Raw genomic sequence first — 17,750 nt, forward strand, 5'->3', positions numbered from 1 at the left:
AGTATTGTTTTGAAGTTGTATAGTAAATTAAAAAATAATATTTTATTGATTTATGAAAGTATTAAAGAAATTTCAATTATTTTATCATTCGGACTTTATATATAAAATAATTGTATATCTAATTGTATAATTTAGATAAAAATTGATAGTATTTTGATATTAATATATATATTTATTTTTATTAAAATAATAAAAAAATAAGATATACATAAATATTAAAAATTAAAAATTGTACTTTGAATTCAACAGAAAATGTATAATATAAATATTGTATGTGAATTGACAACATATGATTAGCATGATACATAATTATTAATCTTAAAACATCAAATACAACATTTATAGGTATCAATTGTCAAAACATTAAATTTCAATTAAAACAACATATGGTGTATTATAAATTTTATTTTTTTTTTCACGGAGTTTTAGAAATACTATAATTATATTGGAATATAGTAGAAGTAAATGTTAAAATATTAAATTGCCCTTATTAGTATTGTATGATATAAATGTAATGATATTTGTGTAATATATTGTAAATTAGAAGGGTATTTGTAAAATTAGGTAGATAGTACCGTTACTAAAGAAAAAAGAAATAGATACTTTGTTATGGAACAGACGAAAATGAAAAAATTGATAGATTGTTAAGGGACGAAGAGGAAATATATGTCTATAATTTTATATGTGCTTAGCCATAATTAACACCCTAATCTTTATATTACTTTTTAAATTTAAATTTACATTTAAATATTCCAAAATTTAGTTTATGATTCTATATGGTAATAATAATTAATCAATTATTAATTATGCAACAATTACTCTTATTTTTGTTTATTTTATTAAATACTCGTTTGTTTTGTGTTTTATTTTGAATGAAATTTTTTTATGTGAATTATGAAGAATTATGTGTAAGTGATATAAAAATAATAAATATATATAATATATTAATATTTTTAGATAAATATGTTGGTTATATTTGAGGAAAAGAAATTTTTATATGGTTTGAATTTCTTTTTTGTGTGCTTTTTAGTTTGGTTTTATTTTTTACTATAAAATCACAGTATTATTTTAGAAAAGTCAAACTAAAAAAAGACATCCTTTTTAATTAAAAATTGTATATAAATAATCATGCAAAATACTTATTTTCATTAGAAACATTACCCCAGAACTTATTTAACTTTTACATTTTTTACTATTTACAAACTATCTAAAAAAAACTCCAAAATACATAGTAATTTCATGGGTGAGAGCTGGAATGTGTTGGATTGTAGGTTTTGGGTTCAATTTTTGCTATTTATAACAACTTTTTTTTTTTTTTTGCTATTTATAATATTATTTTATAAGATATCAAATGAAATATTTATTATTAATATTTTTATACTCCCTCCGTCCCATTGGAAGGTGACATTTGCTTTTTACACATAAATTTTTGAATATTAGTATTATATTGAATTGTAGTGAAAAAGACAAAAATATCTCTATTAGTATGGTGTAATATAAAAGTAACGACATTTGTGTAATATATTGTAAGTTGAAAGGGTATTTATTATGTTAGGTAGGTAGTACAATTACTAAGTTAGAAAATGGTAACCTTGTTTTAGGACGGACGAAAATAAAAAATGGTAATATTTCAATGGGACGAAGGGAGTATTAATTTTGGATTAGGATGACCTAATTTTCTTTTTAATACGTTTCACAAAAATGACCTATTTTCATTTTTGGTAACTTTATCGATATTAAACATACTTAACAAATATAAATCAATTTAATTAAACTTCTAACATCTTACCCGGGCCCACTCAAAACCCCTTTATTTATATCTTTCTCCTTAACTATTATACAAAATTTTATTATCTACAAAATAATATCCATACATATATTTTTTCGAGATATATAATCTTAAATTTTTTTAAAATACCAATAATATTATTCATATAAAAAATAATAAACTAATATCATAACTTATTATTAATAACTTACTAATCTACGATACCTAAAAAATCGTGTCCCTAATAAAAAGGTTCATCCCTAGTGACACGAAGGTAAATACTATTTTCAAAATATAATATCAATATTTATTTATTTATATTACATAAAAAAAATATTTTAATTAAAAATTTAATTGTTTAAAAGCTCCAATTGAACTTTCAAACACAATCAAAGAGAAATGATACACGAAATTCTTTTTATTGTTTAAAAGCTTAAATTGAACTTTCAAACACGATCAAACACAAATGCTACACGAAAAGCATATAATGTGCATATTGTCAGAGTTTGCTATCTATAATGTATCTCGAAAAAAAAAAAAAATAAATAAAAAATAAAAAATTCTCTTATAAAACATCATATTAAATATTATTTTAATATCAAATTTAATTTAATTTTTTTTTTCAAATTATTTATTTATTTATTTATTTATTTTTATCCTATTATTATCGGAACAACCTTGGTGTTTATTTGCATTAACATTTATTTGATAAATAGGCATCAAAAGTTTAAATTCGCTCCAAAATATATATTTCTATTTTTAAATTATTCAATTACAAAACAACAGTTTAAAAAATAACTTATTTTTTTTCTACAAAATTCATACTTTACCCCCACATAATTAGTTTGACATAAAAATAAAGACAAAATTATCTCTACTCTCTTTTTAATTATCAACTAAAATTAAAATGTTATTATTTTTTAAATTTCGCCCTAGTCCCATAAGAAAAATATTGTTTTTCATTTTTTGTCCGGTACTGGCTACCTAACATAATTAATATTCTTACCATTTTCAATATATTACAGGTTAAAGTGTTCCATGTTTTTAAGAAAAAAGACCCAAATGCTGTTAATTACAAACATAAATAAATATGCCTAAATTTCACACAGATCAGATCGTATTCACAATGTTTTGTTTCAAATATATTCTGCACTATAATTTGTTGATTCTCAGTAAACACAACTGAAAAAACAAAAAAGCAGCGAACCAAACAGAGCCTTAAATTTTCACAAGTAAACCCATTAATTTATACACTGAAAATTAAAAGGGGCAATAATTTCAACCTGCATCCGGAGGCGGCGTCGTTTTGGGGATTCTGATCTCCAACACGACGTCGTTTTGCAGACGCGCCTCCGCTTTCCTCCAATCTGCATTTTCCGGCAACTCGATCCGCCGCACGCCGCCGTGCTCCCACCAATGGTTGTTTCTCCAATCGTTCGCCCTACTCTCTCTCCACTGCGCACTAATCTCCAAAATCTTACCATTCTCAACGCAGATATGAAGACCGCTGTTAAACCCTAATCCTGATCCCCAATTTACGAACATCGGTAAAAGAAAAACGGAATTACAACACAATTGATCCGAACATAATCAACAACTCACCAGGAAACTCCGCTCGGAGGACGTAATCGGTCTCCGTCTGCCCCCAATCGACGACACGCTGGCCGGAATTCGGCAGCAAGGCGTCGGAATCGAATTCCCAGAGCGGAAAGGCGTCGGAAGGATCGAAGAATTTTCCGAACAGCAGGGGGTTGAACAGCGAACCAGGCTTGCAAACCGCGAGCGAATTATCCCTGGTCATCAAGGCGGCGAGGACATCTTCCTTGAGCGGATGGCTCCATTTCTTCGGGCTCGGATCTTCGCAGTGGATCTCGATCGGCTTGCTGCTGCTGCTGGTCATCTAATGAGGTATCTCGAATGTGTGGGTGAAATGAAGAGGAGCGTGGAATTTTGAGCGCATTTTATGCAAAGGTGGGGGTGGGGAGGGTGGTGCAAAAGGCAGAGAGAATATGTTCGGAGTGAGTGGGGCTGTAAAGCTGCAGGGAATATGTGCTTTGTGCAGGATTAGGGTTTCCGTTCCGCCATTGATGCGGAGGTGTAGCACTTAGGATGGTGAAATATACATATACATATATATATTTAGTTAGGGCATCTTATCTGATCTGCCTTTTGCCCTCCTCCATTATTCTGCACATACAATACAATATATATATATATATATTATATAGTCTTTGAACGGTGCCGGCAATGGCATCTCTTTTGACTACCTCCATAATCTCATTCACCTTTAAGATATTTTTTTCATGTAGTTTATCCGGTATCACTCTATTTTATTTCTTACTATTACTTAGATATCCAATGCCAAAATATATTTATAATAAAAATTAAAAAATATTTTAATATTTAGTATATAATTATTTGTAATGATATGCATGTTATTTATATAAATATTAAAAATTATTTTTAATATAATAAAAAATTTATACTTTTAGTTCTCATGTTTTCTATCCTTCTTATGTTATAACTTTCATACAATTTTGAAGCTCATCCAATGATAAAAAAATATTGGAAGTCTGACTTAAGAAGAAATCCAACCTATTAGCATAGTTACTTTCAATTAAACAAGCACTAAGAATTACTTTGTCGAACCTAATTTGCATATTACTTCCTCGGTCGTTCAAATTTATACTTATTTTTTTTTTATTATTATTATTTTTTTAAGTAAAAAATTATTATATTTTTGTATTTTTTTACTATAAAAAGTAAAAAATAATCATTATTACTCACTTTTATTAAAATATGTACCCGATCAAATGAGTACATATTTGCATGACGGAAGGAATATTAAATTTGAGTAAGAATTACTCGAGCACATCCGAATGATAGCAGCTAAGGATTCCACATTTACAAAAAGAAAAAAAAAATCAAAAAAAAAAAGAAAAAGAAACAAGTAGGTTGTTAGTTTCTTTACCAGTTACTACTGATTTCTGATATATGATGATACAAAGAGGATTGTAAAAAGAAATAATTTGTATTATTTTTTGGTTTGTTTGTCCAAATTTTATTTATCGACATGAATTTTAATATATATTTTATTATTTTACAAAAATCAATATTTTGTATAAAATATTATTTTTAATATTACTTACGTTAATTTTTATATCTCACAAAATAATTAAATCAAAATATTAAACAAATAAATTCTTTATTGATGCTACTTCTTTGTCTATTAAAATGATATTGTATTTTTTTTTGTTATATAAAATATGAATACTTATTTTAATTATACGGCAAACAATTTTTATAGTTTTTTATTTATATATCTTAATATTATATATATATTTTTAAAATGTACTTTAACTAATTACACATTGAATTATTAAAATTCATATCTAATTTAAATAAATAAATATTTTATGTTGAAGGAAAAAATATAAAATTGAATATTGTCTTTTAAATAATTCATTCAAGAAAAGAAATAATGACAAAAATAATAAATAATTACTACTAATAAATAGATAAATAAATGAACTCCAGAAACTGACAAACCCACCCACCGAGGCGAGGCGAGAACGAACGAACCCAACCTGTCTGCCTGTCAAACGTCATCGAACATTCTTCCCAATTCCAATTTCAATTTCAATTTTAATGTCAATGTCAATTTCAATGACATGCATTTGAATCCCCTTTTGGTGGAGATCCCATCCCGCGCGCGCAGCAAAACCCCCCCTGCTTCTCACCGGAAAGGGATTCTCCAATTCCCAATTGCATTGCATTTCCTCCTCAGGTTTTGTGAGATTGGGGCGTAATTTCGAGGCGTTGCATGAAAAATATTGGTATGGATGGATAAGCTAGAGATCGCAGAATAGGGCGAGGAATGTTGAATTGGGTTGAAGGAAAATGGGGTAAATGCCGATGCTTCTCCTCAACTTCGCGCGGATTGAGCCATCATCACATATAACGAAAGGCTATGGTGTTTTCTGATCAGCTTTGTTTCTCCGATGCTATGAGAACCGTTTCGCTCCGTTTGGAAAATGAGGATTCGAGAGAAGAAAAGTACAGGTGTGAGTTATCTTCTGCTATTGATTATGGTGGTGGTTGGCGTGGAGAGCAATCGGGAGGAGAGCGAAACCTTTCTCACATATCTAATCGATTCAGGGGTGATTGATCCAGAGATGGTATACTTCTTCGCTCTTGTTTTGAGTTTGTTGTAATTTCCATTTACACATATTTGTGCACTCGGAACCCTAGACAATGCAGCTTCCTATGACGTTCTTTGGTGTTTTTAGCATTGAATTTCCTTGGACATAGTTTGTGCTGGATAATGTATTCAAAAATTGAGGTTTCACAGTTTCTGCATTGTATCTTATGCTCTTATGCTACATTTTTATTTCCGTGCTTCGATTACAGTTTTTGTAGTGTGAATTAGTGTTGTTATTCCCTGTTGGTGGAGCCATTCTTCATTATTGGTGTGGATTCGAATAATATAGTTAGTTAAATGAGAAATTGTTTATTAGTGGTTGTTCTTTAATGCTTCTTTCTCGATGAATATTCATTTCGAATCAAATTCGGTAGCTTAGTGCTTGTTTATGGAATTCAGTGATACTACTTTTCTGGGGATTCCTCACACATCTTTCAATTTTGTTGATTTGAAGTATTTCACGTTTCCTTCTATATGACTATATTTTCCGAGTCTACATGTCTTTTTCTTGTCTTGGAGGAGTCGGGTTTCATGGATTTCGTGTATGCTGTAGCTTGAAGAACTGGTTAATAAAATTGATCTTGTGACCGTAGTTATAGAGATATATCCGTTTCATAATAAACTATGTTTCATCCGGGAGTAGGATGTGCTTGGCCTTGCTTAATCTAATTGACTTGATGCAGGCTGAATTATTTCGGGCTAAATGCAGCAATGAGTTACTACATGCTATGGAAACTTTACAAAATCTTAAATCATCTTCGAGAAAGGAGAGGTTGGGTGCTGCTGATGTTAAGCACTCGAATGGACGGCCATCCACAACAAAAATGAAAGATGATGTACATTTGTGGTGTCCTCGGGTGAAACAAATTCTTCTAGATTGCTCAGTGGAAAAAAATCTCATGCCTCCTTATATGATGGAAGAGAAGGATATGAATAATTGGTGTGCGAGGTATTCAGGTGCTTTAGTACCCCGGCGCTGTTCTTCTAGCCATCGAGCATTAGCTCAGTCGTCGACAGAGATAACTGTTCAAACTGCCCCGAAAAATATGATTGTCATAGTAGTTGCACCTGTGACCTTTATTGTTGCTGTCATGCTTTGGTGCTGTAGAAGCTGCGGGCTTGGCCTTCCGGGAACTGGAAATGAAGAGGGCCCTCTTCTCACCGTAAGCTTAAGTAGCAATTCTGGTGGTACACTATTTTTTCTTTCGCCTTTTACAGTATTATACACTCCATCTTGTTCTTTGTTACTCTGTTATCATTAACCGTGCGATGCTGCAAATCTCATTCTGGCCTTTGTGTTTTTTGAGATAGCATATTCACAGAAGTCAGGACGTGTAGGAAGTTCAAAGAGTGAAGACAAGCTTGGTAATCGATCTTTTAATGACATTTGATCATAATGTACCTTTGCAAATCTTTCACTTGATGTCACATTTTTTTTTTTTTTTTCCTGATTTCTTCAAAAACAGATATTCCGCTTCGAATCACTGCTGGAGAAGCTAATAGCTCGGCTGAAGAATTTGTACATGTTCCTCCAGCAATAGGCCCGGCACCTGGAATTCCACCATTAAAGCCACCTCCTGGAAGGAAGATTCCTCCAAGTGAACCAGCTCTTATGTTACCTTCACCTCCTCCCATACCTTCGGCACCTCCCCCTCCTCTTGTATTGCTGGCACCTCCCCGTCCTCTCTTAACCCCTCCAAGCCCCCCTCTACATGTGCCCCCAGCACCCCCGGCACCTCCGGCTCCGGCACCCCTAGCTCCTCCTGTGCCATCATCACCCCGGCCTCCTCCTATTCCATCAGCAGCAGCTCCACTTCCTCCTATGCCGCCAATCCGTCCACCTGTAAGACCTGTGGCCCCATGTCCACCGCCACCTGGACCACCACCACCTGGACCACCTCCACCTCCTCCTATGCGTTCTGCAGGTCCAGCTCCACCTCCTCCACCTCCTATGCATGCTGCAGGTCCACGACCACCTCCACCACCACCTGGACCTTCCAGGGGCCCAGGAATTCCGCCACCTGGACCACCTCCGCCACCTAAATCCTCTAGTGTCAAGGTTGGTCCTCTTCCTCCACCACCCCCCGGAGGAGGTAATCCGTCTCGGACACAATCTATTGGTGTGAAACTTCCTGTGCCTCCCGGCGGATCACCTTTTCCATATGGTACTAGTAAAGCAAAACTAAAACCTTTCTTCTGGGACAAGGTAGCGGCTAATGCTAACGGTTCAATGGTTTGGCATGCAATCAAATGCGGATCATTCCAGTGAGTCTAATTTCATTTTCATTGTTGGTGTTAATTAAGCATTATGCTTGTGGACTGACCATGATGTTGTGTAACTTCATGAACAGATTTGACGAAGAGATGATGGAAAGTCTATTTGGTTATACTCCTCCCGGGAAGAATGGAAATGCGCCAAAGAAAGAGACTACATCCCAGGCACCACCTAAATTTATTCAGCTCGTTGATCCAAAGAAGTCACAGAATCTGTCAATTATACTCAAAGCATTAAGTGTGACTGCTGAAGAAGTTTGTGATGCAATTGAAGAGGGTAACTTTTCTTTTTTCTTTTTAAATATTGTCTCTATTATATTGCAAACTAGTAAGAAAGAAGCATATAGTTGAAATGTGCAACCCGGGCAGACTTTCATGTACATAGGAGATACGTTTTGAGGTAGTGAAAGTCAATCCGAATTTCTGAGTTGAATGAATCGAATATTGTTTGTAGGTCTATTGAGTAAGAATATCAATGGCCCAGATCTGATATTTAGCTTTGATGCATTAAGCTTCTGATTTTTCGGGGTATTAGATGAACAAAAAGGTTTGAATTACTTCCAGCATCATTATGCTACATAGTTTCACTTTTGCATATTAAGAAGCAGTGTTTCTTTGATTGAATTCTTCATTCACCTTAGGGTTCCATTTCCATGCTTCTGCCGCAATCATCAGCTTGATACGAATACTTGGTACATGAACATATCAAAACATTTCCTGATAAAATATGCTGTTGAATCACACGTCCGCGCACCGTTGTATAACCATTCATCAACGGATTCTTTAACAGTATATAGTTTCTTGCTATGGAGCCAGCACACATACACATGATTTGAATTAATATGTTGCAGAAAGTAAGAGTAACTATTGTTTAAGTCTTGAATAGTAGGGAGATTTTATTCTACTTCCTGAAGTGGTATAGAGTAGATAGATTGTACTTCCTAAATTTTCAGTCGATATTTATACTTACTACTGAATGAATCATTTAGCAGTCGAATAAAGTTTTTAACTTAATGGGGCGGGAATTTGCTAAAATCTGCAAGATGTTTAAACTGAATCAGGTAATGAGCTTCCGCCTGAACTCATTCAGACTTTGGTAAAGATGGCGCCTACTGCTGACGAAGAGTTGAAGCTCAGACTCTACGATGGCGACCTTACCAAACTCAATCTTGGAGATCGGTTTTTAAAACTCTTGATCGAAATTCCATTTGCCTTTAAGAGGCTAGAATCATTGCTATTCATGTGCACGCTTCAGGAGGACTCAACAATGTTAAGAGAAGGCTTCATGGTCTTGGAGGTAATTATATAAAACTACTCGACATCTATGGTGCTTAATACATCGTTCTGAAATCGTGCATGTGTTAATAATGACTTGTTCTCTATATCCATTGCAGGCTGCCTGCACTGAGCTTCGCAAAAGCCGGCTGTTCCTCAAACTTCTCGAGGCAGTTCTGAAAACCGGAAACCGAATGAACGATGGAACATTCCGTGGCGGGGCGCAAGCATTTAAGCTCGACACACTTCTAAAACTATCCGACGTAAAAGCCGTAGACGGAAAGTTGACATTACTGCACTTTGTCGTTCTGGAAATAATCCGTACCGAAGGGATAAGAGCTTCCCGAGCATCCAGAGAAATGAGGAGAGTATCAAGCATTGAGTCAGAAGATCTCCTCGACGACCCCGTCCAAGATTCGGATGAGAACCTAAAGGACATCGGCCTTCAAGTGGTCTCAAGTCTGAGTACAGACCTCAAGAATGTGAAAAAGGCAGCGATTTTAGACGTCGACGCCATATCAGGAACTGTTGCCAAGATCGGCCATTTGATCATAAAAGCCAAGGAGTTCTTGAGTTCGGAAATGAAGAGCATTGAAGAAGACAACGGATTCCACCAAGCGCTAAAGCATTTCGTGCAGAACGCCGAAGGCGACATTGCGTGGCTGCTCGAGGAAGAGAAGCGAATAATGGCTCTCATCAAGAGCACTGCCGATTATTTCCATGGAAAGTCGGGGAAAGACGAGGGGTTCCGATTGTTCACCGTTGTTCGGGATTTCCTCTTGTGTTTGGATAAAGTGTGCTTGGAAGTGAAAAGTGCTCCCTTGAAACCAATCGGAAAATCGGCTAAAAAGGAGGAGACAACATCCCAGGATTCTTCGTCGAAGACAAGTCCTGCGCCGCCGGATCCTTCGCCTAAGGCTAAGACAGCTCCTCCTCCTCCTTCGGCTAAGACAGGTCCTGCGGATCCTGGACGCCCCCCACCCCCGCCTCCACCCCCCGGTCTGCCTAGGACGGATCCTGTACAACGGGTGTCTGCAGCAGCCATTGCGATGAGGCGAATGGATAATTCAAGTTCGAGCTCAAGTTCAGACGATGACTTGTAGGAGTAACTTTAGCTTAGCCAAGGTACGTAAATCATACACACATATATATATATATGATAGTATATAACATATTCTATCTATGTCCGGCTTTAAGGGTCTCATTTATTTTTTGCGTGTTGATCTTTGAATATTAATTATTATATAAAAACGTAGTACAAATTAAGGGAAAATAACAAAAATAATTCTATTAGTGTCTTATAATACTATTATAATGATATTTGTGAAAAAAAATACAAATATAAAGATATTTTTACTCGTAAAGCAAGAAGGAGAGACTATATACTATCAGCATATGAGGTATAAACTGACAATATAAGATATATATTAATATAATATAAATATAGATACAGTATATGAACTTACAATACATCAGTAATTTGTACAATACATACTAATCTCAGCACCTAAGTAACATAACTTATGTACTGATTATGGTTAATCAACATGGTGCCGGTTATCCTTAATCGATGCTCGTCCTTTTGTTTTCTAAATTTGTATGCAAATGTGGGATTAATGCATATTTTCTTGTCGGCTCTTAGATTCATGGAAATTCCGAGAAAGTGGTTGCACAACATCAACTCAATGCCTCCGGTGGTAGTTGCCGTGTGGCTGATAATGAGAACGAGAGCCATTTTTGACACCGGATCGAAGGAGACAAATAGAGGTACAAAACAAGGTCGAAGATCTTTACTTTTCTTGGGAATTTCTTTTTGTACATGGTAATGAAAATGTTCTTTTCATTTCTTTAGATTATTACTTGAAATGAAAAGGGGTAGGGAGCATGTTGTATTTATCGATCACGACTACTTTAATTGCAACACCTATCGAGGATTCATTGCGATCCGGATCACAATATTATGCTTTGACATATAGTTTGTACGCGGTTTAGTACATTTCTCGGACGGGTTATTTTTGTTCTATATACTTACAATTGCTCGAATATATATATATATATATATATATATTTATAGTATGATTCAATGAGCTTATAATTCAAATATATGATATTGATCTCTTTTCATTGTATAACGAGGGTAGGTTTTTGGAATGACGATATATTTCAAGCTCACTATTTTATGTAATGGTGAGCTCTAAGAGGGCGGGAATTTGCTCGATTTAAAGTTATGACAATGGAGCGGGTTTTTAACATGAATCGAGAAAGGTTTATTAGAAAGAAAAATAAATTTAGTTATTGATGATTTAGGTTTTTATTATTGCAAATAAAAAAATTATATGTATAATATTTAATATTTTAATATAAATATATAATTTCTTTTAAAAAATATCACATTAACCTAGGCTATTCTACAATCCCAAACCAAATAATTTCTTACACTACTCGAACCCAATCTGGCTGTGGATTTAGATTTTTGGGCCAAATTTGACTACCAAATAATAATATGATACCATTTTAAATACATAAGTTAAAAGTTCAAATCTTTCACAACTTTATATATCTATATATATATATGTGAATCCAATTAGGCCGTTGGCCTGCGAACTAAGTCTAATAAGACAAATTACTTTGAAAGCGCCCGGTTTGAATCCGTAATTGTAAGATCACGACTCAATTCTCATATCACTAGACATCTTTTACGAAATTTTATATGTATATTATATATAAGATAAAATCAATTAAAATATGTATATTGTCTTTGTACTTACTTTATTATATTTATATCATATTAATATATACTTTGTGTTATCCATTTATATTTTATATGTTGCCCATATTGTATTGTATTGATTATAATTAATCAATACAATCATTCTCTCTTAAAATATTAATTAAATTATTATTTAAATAAAAAAATATACACAACAAATTTTATTTTATTTTATTTTTTATTTTTCGAAAGGAGAGAATGAAGTTTCCCGAACAATCCTTTTGCTTGTTTGAAGAATTTCAGATATAACAAAATTTCTAATATAATATACTCATTTTACTTATATCTTTTTTTTTTCTTTTCCAATTTTTTTACTATTTGATCTTCATTTTTATAAAATATATTATTTTATTTTATAACTTATCACATTGATTGAAAATTCAAAATTCAAATGAAACATCGCACATAAAAAAAAATAAAAATTATTTAGCTTATAATTTTTTTCATTTAAAAAGCAGTCAATCTATAAGAGAAACTTCATTTACACCCTCGAGTTTCATTCGAAGACAAAGAGAAGAAGAAGAAGTTAGATTTTGCCATATCCAATTTACCAAATTAAGGAACAATGCTAGTGAATAAGATCTTAAGATAATTTGATAAGTCAAATACATAATTTATAAGAATTTTTTTTTATTTTTTTATTTTTTATTTTTTTTTATGGGTTACAACCCAATTAGCATGAATAATTATTTACAACCCAATTAACATGAATATATAAAATAAAAATAGGGTTATGAACGAAACTTACTCAAAACATAAAAAGCATCGGAGAAAAGGCTGGTGCTGTCATTGTCGGAGGCCCAAACCTGCTGTTGTATTTTATTTAATTCACACGTTCAAATATTCAAAATTCAATTCATAAACATAAATTTAGCAATTTTTTATTTATTTATATTATTCAATATTATATTTATTTTAAAAATATCATAATTAATTACACACGTATATCTTAGGTAAAAAAATACCAAATCTCGTAGTATATAAATAAATAAATAAAATAATGAAAATGGGGAAATCGTACCGTCCATCATCTTCCCGGTGGAATGGACGGCTGTGATCTTTTCGGGAAAAGGACAAAACCTTCCGCTTCAATTTCCTCCGCCACACCGCCGCCGGCTCCTCCGCAACCAACACATCCTCCGATATCGACGACAGAGAAGGTCGCCACCGTCGGCAATTGGATGATCTCACCCTACCGTACCTCCGCACGGTGCGGCGCCGTGGAGGCTCCTGAAACACCAGCAACGTCGTTTCCTCCGGCGACCGGCGGTCCTCCGCCGCACATGATCCGCAACACGCGACGAGTCCGCGTAGGAATCGCATTTCCACACAGGGAGAGGTAAAACCGAAAAAAAAATTTTAGCAAAAATTGATGGAAATAACAACGAAAAGGATGAAATTGGCGACGATTTCAGCCGATCTTTGGCACCTCAGCGATTGCGATTGCGATTCGATCGGCGGAATCGTCACGGTGGTCGCTCGATTTCGTCTCCGCTTTTGGCGTGCATTTGATGTTCCATTTTGCGAAATGATTCGACGATGATTCTATCTACGTGTGGGAAATGTGGGCGAGCGAACGTTCTGGTAATACGTATCCACGGAGGCCTTTGAAATTACAGTATTGCCCCTCCGGTGAAAATAGGGAGATGCACGGATCGAATTGATCCCGTAGCATTATTGTTATTATTTTTTTTGTATAGAAGGATTTTAATTTTGATTAAAATAATAATTTGATATTTTAATTTTTTTTTTAGGTAGGGATGAAAAATAAAAATCATACGTGTATCTAATTGAAAATTCAATAAAAGTATAAAAATAATTGGAGATATTTGTTAAGATTTAAACAAAGTGAAGACAATAAATAAGAATGATGTGTAAAAATAGTAATTGCAAATGTAATAAATAAATGCTAGGGGGGAATAATAGTTTGATGATACATGATAAATTTAAAGGCATTAAAATTGATACTATTTGGTATTTTCTCTTTTATTTATTTTTTTTAAAAACGGTTTTAAATTTTTTTTTAAATAATAAATTGAATATACCATTCTATAATTTTGTCATTACAAACTATTTAAACCAAAAACTTAAATAAAAATCTCAAACTCAAATCAAACAAAATCGAAATACAAGTAAACAATCTTTTTCAATACAATATCCACACAGGTATATATATATATAATCACTCAAATAAAATAAACTAGCGGGAGATAGAATCAAGATTCAAGAGCAAACATTGATTTTAAAATTGACATTCCAACCACCAAACGCATAGGAATTAAAAGCAAACCAGAAATTGATCCCATTTTCATCACTAAAAATCTAAAAATTTATAAGTTATGTTCTCTCACCCCAAACAAACAAGTGACATATTTCTTTCACTAGATTTGTTTCTTAGTTTCAAAATGGACCCATAACGTGAGCTGTAATAACTTAATGATGACTATAGTAGCCCCCCACCCCCACCCCTACCCCTGGTGTCTAAATCAAGACAAGAACACCACTTGACAAATTGAATCACAGGAAGAAGAATGTCTTACACTGATCAAGAAGTGGCTTTTTCTTTTTCATTCTCACAGTTGATTCTGATGAGGTGCAGCAGCATTGTTGAGAGGGGGCCTTGGTCTCGCGTACTCCGCGAAAATAACCCATCCATCAAGAAACTGCAGAACAATCAGCAACTTAGTGATTGTGTTAATATTGAGAACACCATTTGTCAATCGTATATTACATCGAACAATTAATCAAATTCAAAATTTCACTATTCAAAAATCCAAACACTCAACAAACACACGCATCTCAAATCTTGTCCCTATTTTTCCTTTTCATCTACTATGATATCCTAAATGCAATTTGATAGTTTTTAAGAAGTTGGCCCCTTGTAATAACTCGTGAAATTTAAAGTTTGTGAATCCATTAAAGGTAACACGGAAAGCAGATATATCCTATTTAAGTCCATCCATCAAGCAATTTAGCTACCAGATTATCATTTTAGTTATGATAAGAATATTATCTTGGCGATCTTAGAAAATTTATATGCACCTGGCCATCCATGCCCTTGATTCCAGCTTCAGCTTCATCAAGGGTTGCATACTTCACAAAACCAAAGCCTTTTGAGTAGCCAGATGCGCGATCAGTCACTATTTTTGCTGCACAAATATGCCAGAGGAAACAATTGGCTTAGGGTTTCCAAAAATCCCTCTTAAATTACCAGTATGGAAAAGTGGGACGTACCATGAACAACTTCACCAAACTTAGCAAAGGCATCACGAAGACCTTCTGTTGTTGTGCGTTTGCTGAGCCCTGAAGTTTATACAGAGAAAAGAGTCGAATGAGCATTGCCCAAAGATCAGCCACCATAAAGGCTACGATGCAATTATCTTGAAAAGATTAATTTGTTTAAACTGGTGAACAAACAAAAATGTAAAAAATTTGTGATGCAATTTGCCAATTTTTTATCATTTCCATATCCTGGTTTGGAATTAGACGAAATTCACCATACTCATCCGAAACAGTCCAACAAACCAAACTCATCGAATCAAAGATGCAATGATGACTCTGCATTTTTTGGCCATTCAAGTCCATTTAGGTTCTTAAAGTGAAGTTTTTCTAGCATCTGGCCTTTTTTACAGGAGGGAGGGGCTTTTAGGGTTTAAGTATTTAGTTGTTTTTCTTTGATTTAAAATTTTGTTTTCACTAAAAAAAAAGTTCGTTCGATCTTTGATAGTCAAACTTCTCTCTTTTTGGCTATCTCAATTGATGCAATCAAGATCAATTCGGTTGGTGTTCATATTCAAAAGAAATAATAAGTGCACAACACCAGATAAATTCGGACTTCTCTGCACGACTTAGAGCAACTGTCTATCACAAATTCGAATTGGATTACGTTTTGAGGTAAACTATCAACAAAAGTGAAATATCACTGCCATCCTAAAACATCAAACAAGGTATGAAATGTATTATATTATACAATAACACAATACTAACAGCAAAACGGAAAAATCTTCAGATCTCCCCCAACATATAAATATCATAACCTAGGAAACATTAAACAACAAAATATGAACAAACCAACACCATTTCGCTCGCATTCAGATATTTTACAATAAAACATATATATATATATATATATCAAAACATACAGATAGAAAATTCAAATTAAACAATAATAACACCACAGATAAATTCATAGCGCTCTGCACATCCTAAAATCGAAAAATATACCAGAGACGAAGAGATTGGTTGAGGGCTCGGCGGGCGGCGGCCTCTCGACTTTATTCTGAGGCAGATTAAAGGGAAAGGTGGAGAAGGAAGAGCAGAAAGCTGCTCTGATCCCCATTAGGTTGTGAGTATTGGCAGAAATCGCGGCCCTCAACGCCATATCTGGGGTGGGGTTTTAGCTCTCCGCGGCCGAGAACGAAGAGAGGTTTAGGCGAGATTTTTCGAGTGGGGAAATGAGATTTGTATTTATACTCAGGATTGGTTTGGGCCGAAATTTTGTATTAACTCATTGGGCCTTCATTACTAAAGGTATGATTGTCTGGGGGTTTGATATTTTTGTTGAAATTCTTAAAATTTTGAATTAAAATAATTGTATAATATGATATAAATAAATATTGTGTAATATTTTAAATATAAAATTAATTTTATTTAAAAGTAAAAAAAAGAAAGTAAAAATGTAGTTGAATATATTTTTAAAATTTAGTTAGTAATAAAAAGAACCGAAGAATGTAATAAAGGTAGTTATTTATGGTAAATAAGTATTGAATAAATAGTAATAATTAAATATTAATTTTTTATTTAACATGAAAAATGAAAATAAAAATAAATTTAGCATGATAAAATAAAATAATAATAATTTAATAGTATAATATTTTGTAACAAAATATAATTTATATTTTATTAACGAACGGCTAACTTAGTATTAATTTTATTATATAATTAAATATATTTAAAAACAATAACAATTTTATTTAAACAATTAAGGGAAATATTAAATTATTTTTATTATTTACTTATATGATATATTAAATTAAATGTATATATATTATAATTTCATTGAACAAGATAAATACACTTTTAATAAATACTTTCTCCATCTCATATGTAAAGTGCAATCTTTTGATTTATGCACAAAACTTTATATTACAATAGTCTTATGAAAGTTAAATTTGTGATGAGGATGTGAGATTTTAAATATTATATACATATTTGTCAGGTTATTGTGGATCTATGTAACAAGTACCTTGTTAATTTATGGGTTACAATTATTTTATATTAAAATATGCATTGTATTATCTTTTTTTATATTACTCTTACCTCTTTTCGTAAAATTTGTCCAATGTCTATGTATGTTGTCGATTCACTATTTATTTTAACCCAATTCTATCCTTATGCTACCATTATTTTTAATTTCCTTGCATATATATAGGTAGAGAATATTTTATAAAATATTGCAATGA

The 17,750-nt window shown here is 33.0% G+C and overlaps 4 protein-coding genes across 4 annotated transcripts in view; 1 reads left to right on the forward strand and 3 right to left on the reverse strand.

Moving 5' to 3' along the window:
- Window positions 1–2,840: 2,840 nt before the first annotated feature.
- LOC127253454 (21.7 kDa class VI heat shock protein) lies at window positions 2,841–3,945 on the reverse strand. The gene is made up of 2 exons (XM_051278067.1): window positions 3,371–3,945; window positions 2,841–3,291 (listed from the first exon to the last, which is right to left on the reverse strand). The coding sequence occupies exons 1-2, from the start codon at window positions 3,666–3,668 to the stop codon at window positions 3,047–3,049; spliced, it is 543 nt and encodes a 180-aa protein (XP_051134024.1). The 5' UTR covers window positions 3,669–3,945; the 3' UTR covers window positions 2,841–3,046.
- Window positions 3,946–5,341: 1,396 nt separating this feature from the next.
- LOC127253174 (formin-like protein 3) lies at window positions 5,342–11,491 on the forward strand. The gene is made up of 8 exons (XM_051277620.1): window positions 5,342–5,946; window positions 6,653–7,157; window positions 7,281–7,334; window positions 7,436–8,234; window positions 8,321–8,520; window positions 9,305–9,540; window positions 9,638–10,643; window positions 11,161–11,491. Exons 1-7 carry the CDS (start codon window positions 5,803–5,805, stop codon window positions 10,619–10,621), a joined length of 2,922 nt encoding a protein of 973 aa, XP_051133577.1. The 5' UTR covers window positions 5,342–5,802; the 3' UTR covers window positions 10,622–10,643; window positions 11,161–11,491.
- Window positions 11,492–14,580: 3,089 nt separating this feature from the next.
- On the reverse strand, window positions 14,581–16,727 carry LOC127253263 (organelle RRM domain-containing protein 2, mitochondrial-like). The gene is made up of 4 exons (XM_051277743.1): window positions 16,513–16,727; window positions 15,523–15,591; window positions 15,331–15,437; window positions 14,581–14,951 (listed from the first exon to the last, which is right to left on the reverse strand). The coding sequence occupies exons 1-4, from the start codon at window positions 16,667–16,669 to the stop codon at window positions 14,862–14,864; spliced, it is 423 nt and encodes a 140-aa protein (XP_051133700.1). The 5' UTR covers window positions 16,670–16,727; the 3' UTR covers window positions 14,581–14,861.
- Window positions 15,059–17,750, reverse strand: part of LOC127253254 (G-type lectin S-receptor-like serine/threonine-protein kinase At4g27290) — a 65,386-nt gene continuing 62,694 nt past the window's right edge. Inside the window, exon 8 of the mRNA XM_051277732.1 lies at window positions 15,059–15,068. The gene's annotated coding sequence lies outside the window, so the exon portion shown is untranslated. The remainder of the gene's footprint in view (window positions 15,069–17,750) is intronic.

Source organism: Andrographis paniculata, unplaced genomic scaffold (genome assembly GCF_009805555.1).
Source record: "Andrographis paniculata isolate CXL003 unplaced genomic scaffold, ASM980555v1 Contig50END, whole genome shotgun sequence".
In the NCBI taxonomy this organism is placed as follows: Eukaryota; Viridiplantae; Streptophyta; class Magnoliopsida; order Lamiales; family Acanthaceae; genus Andrographis; species Andrographis paniculata.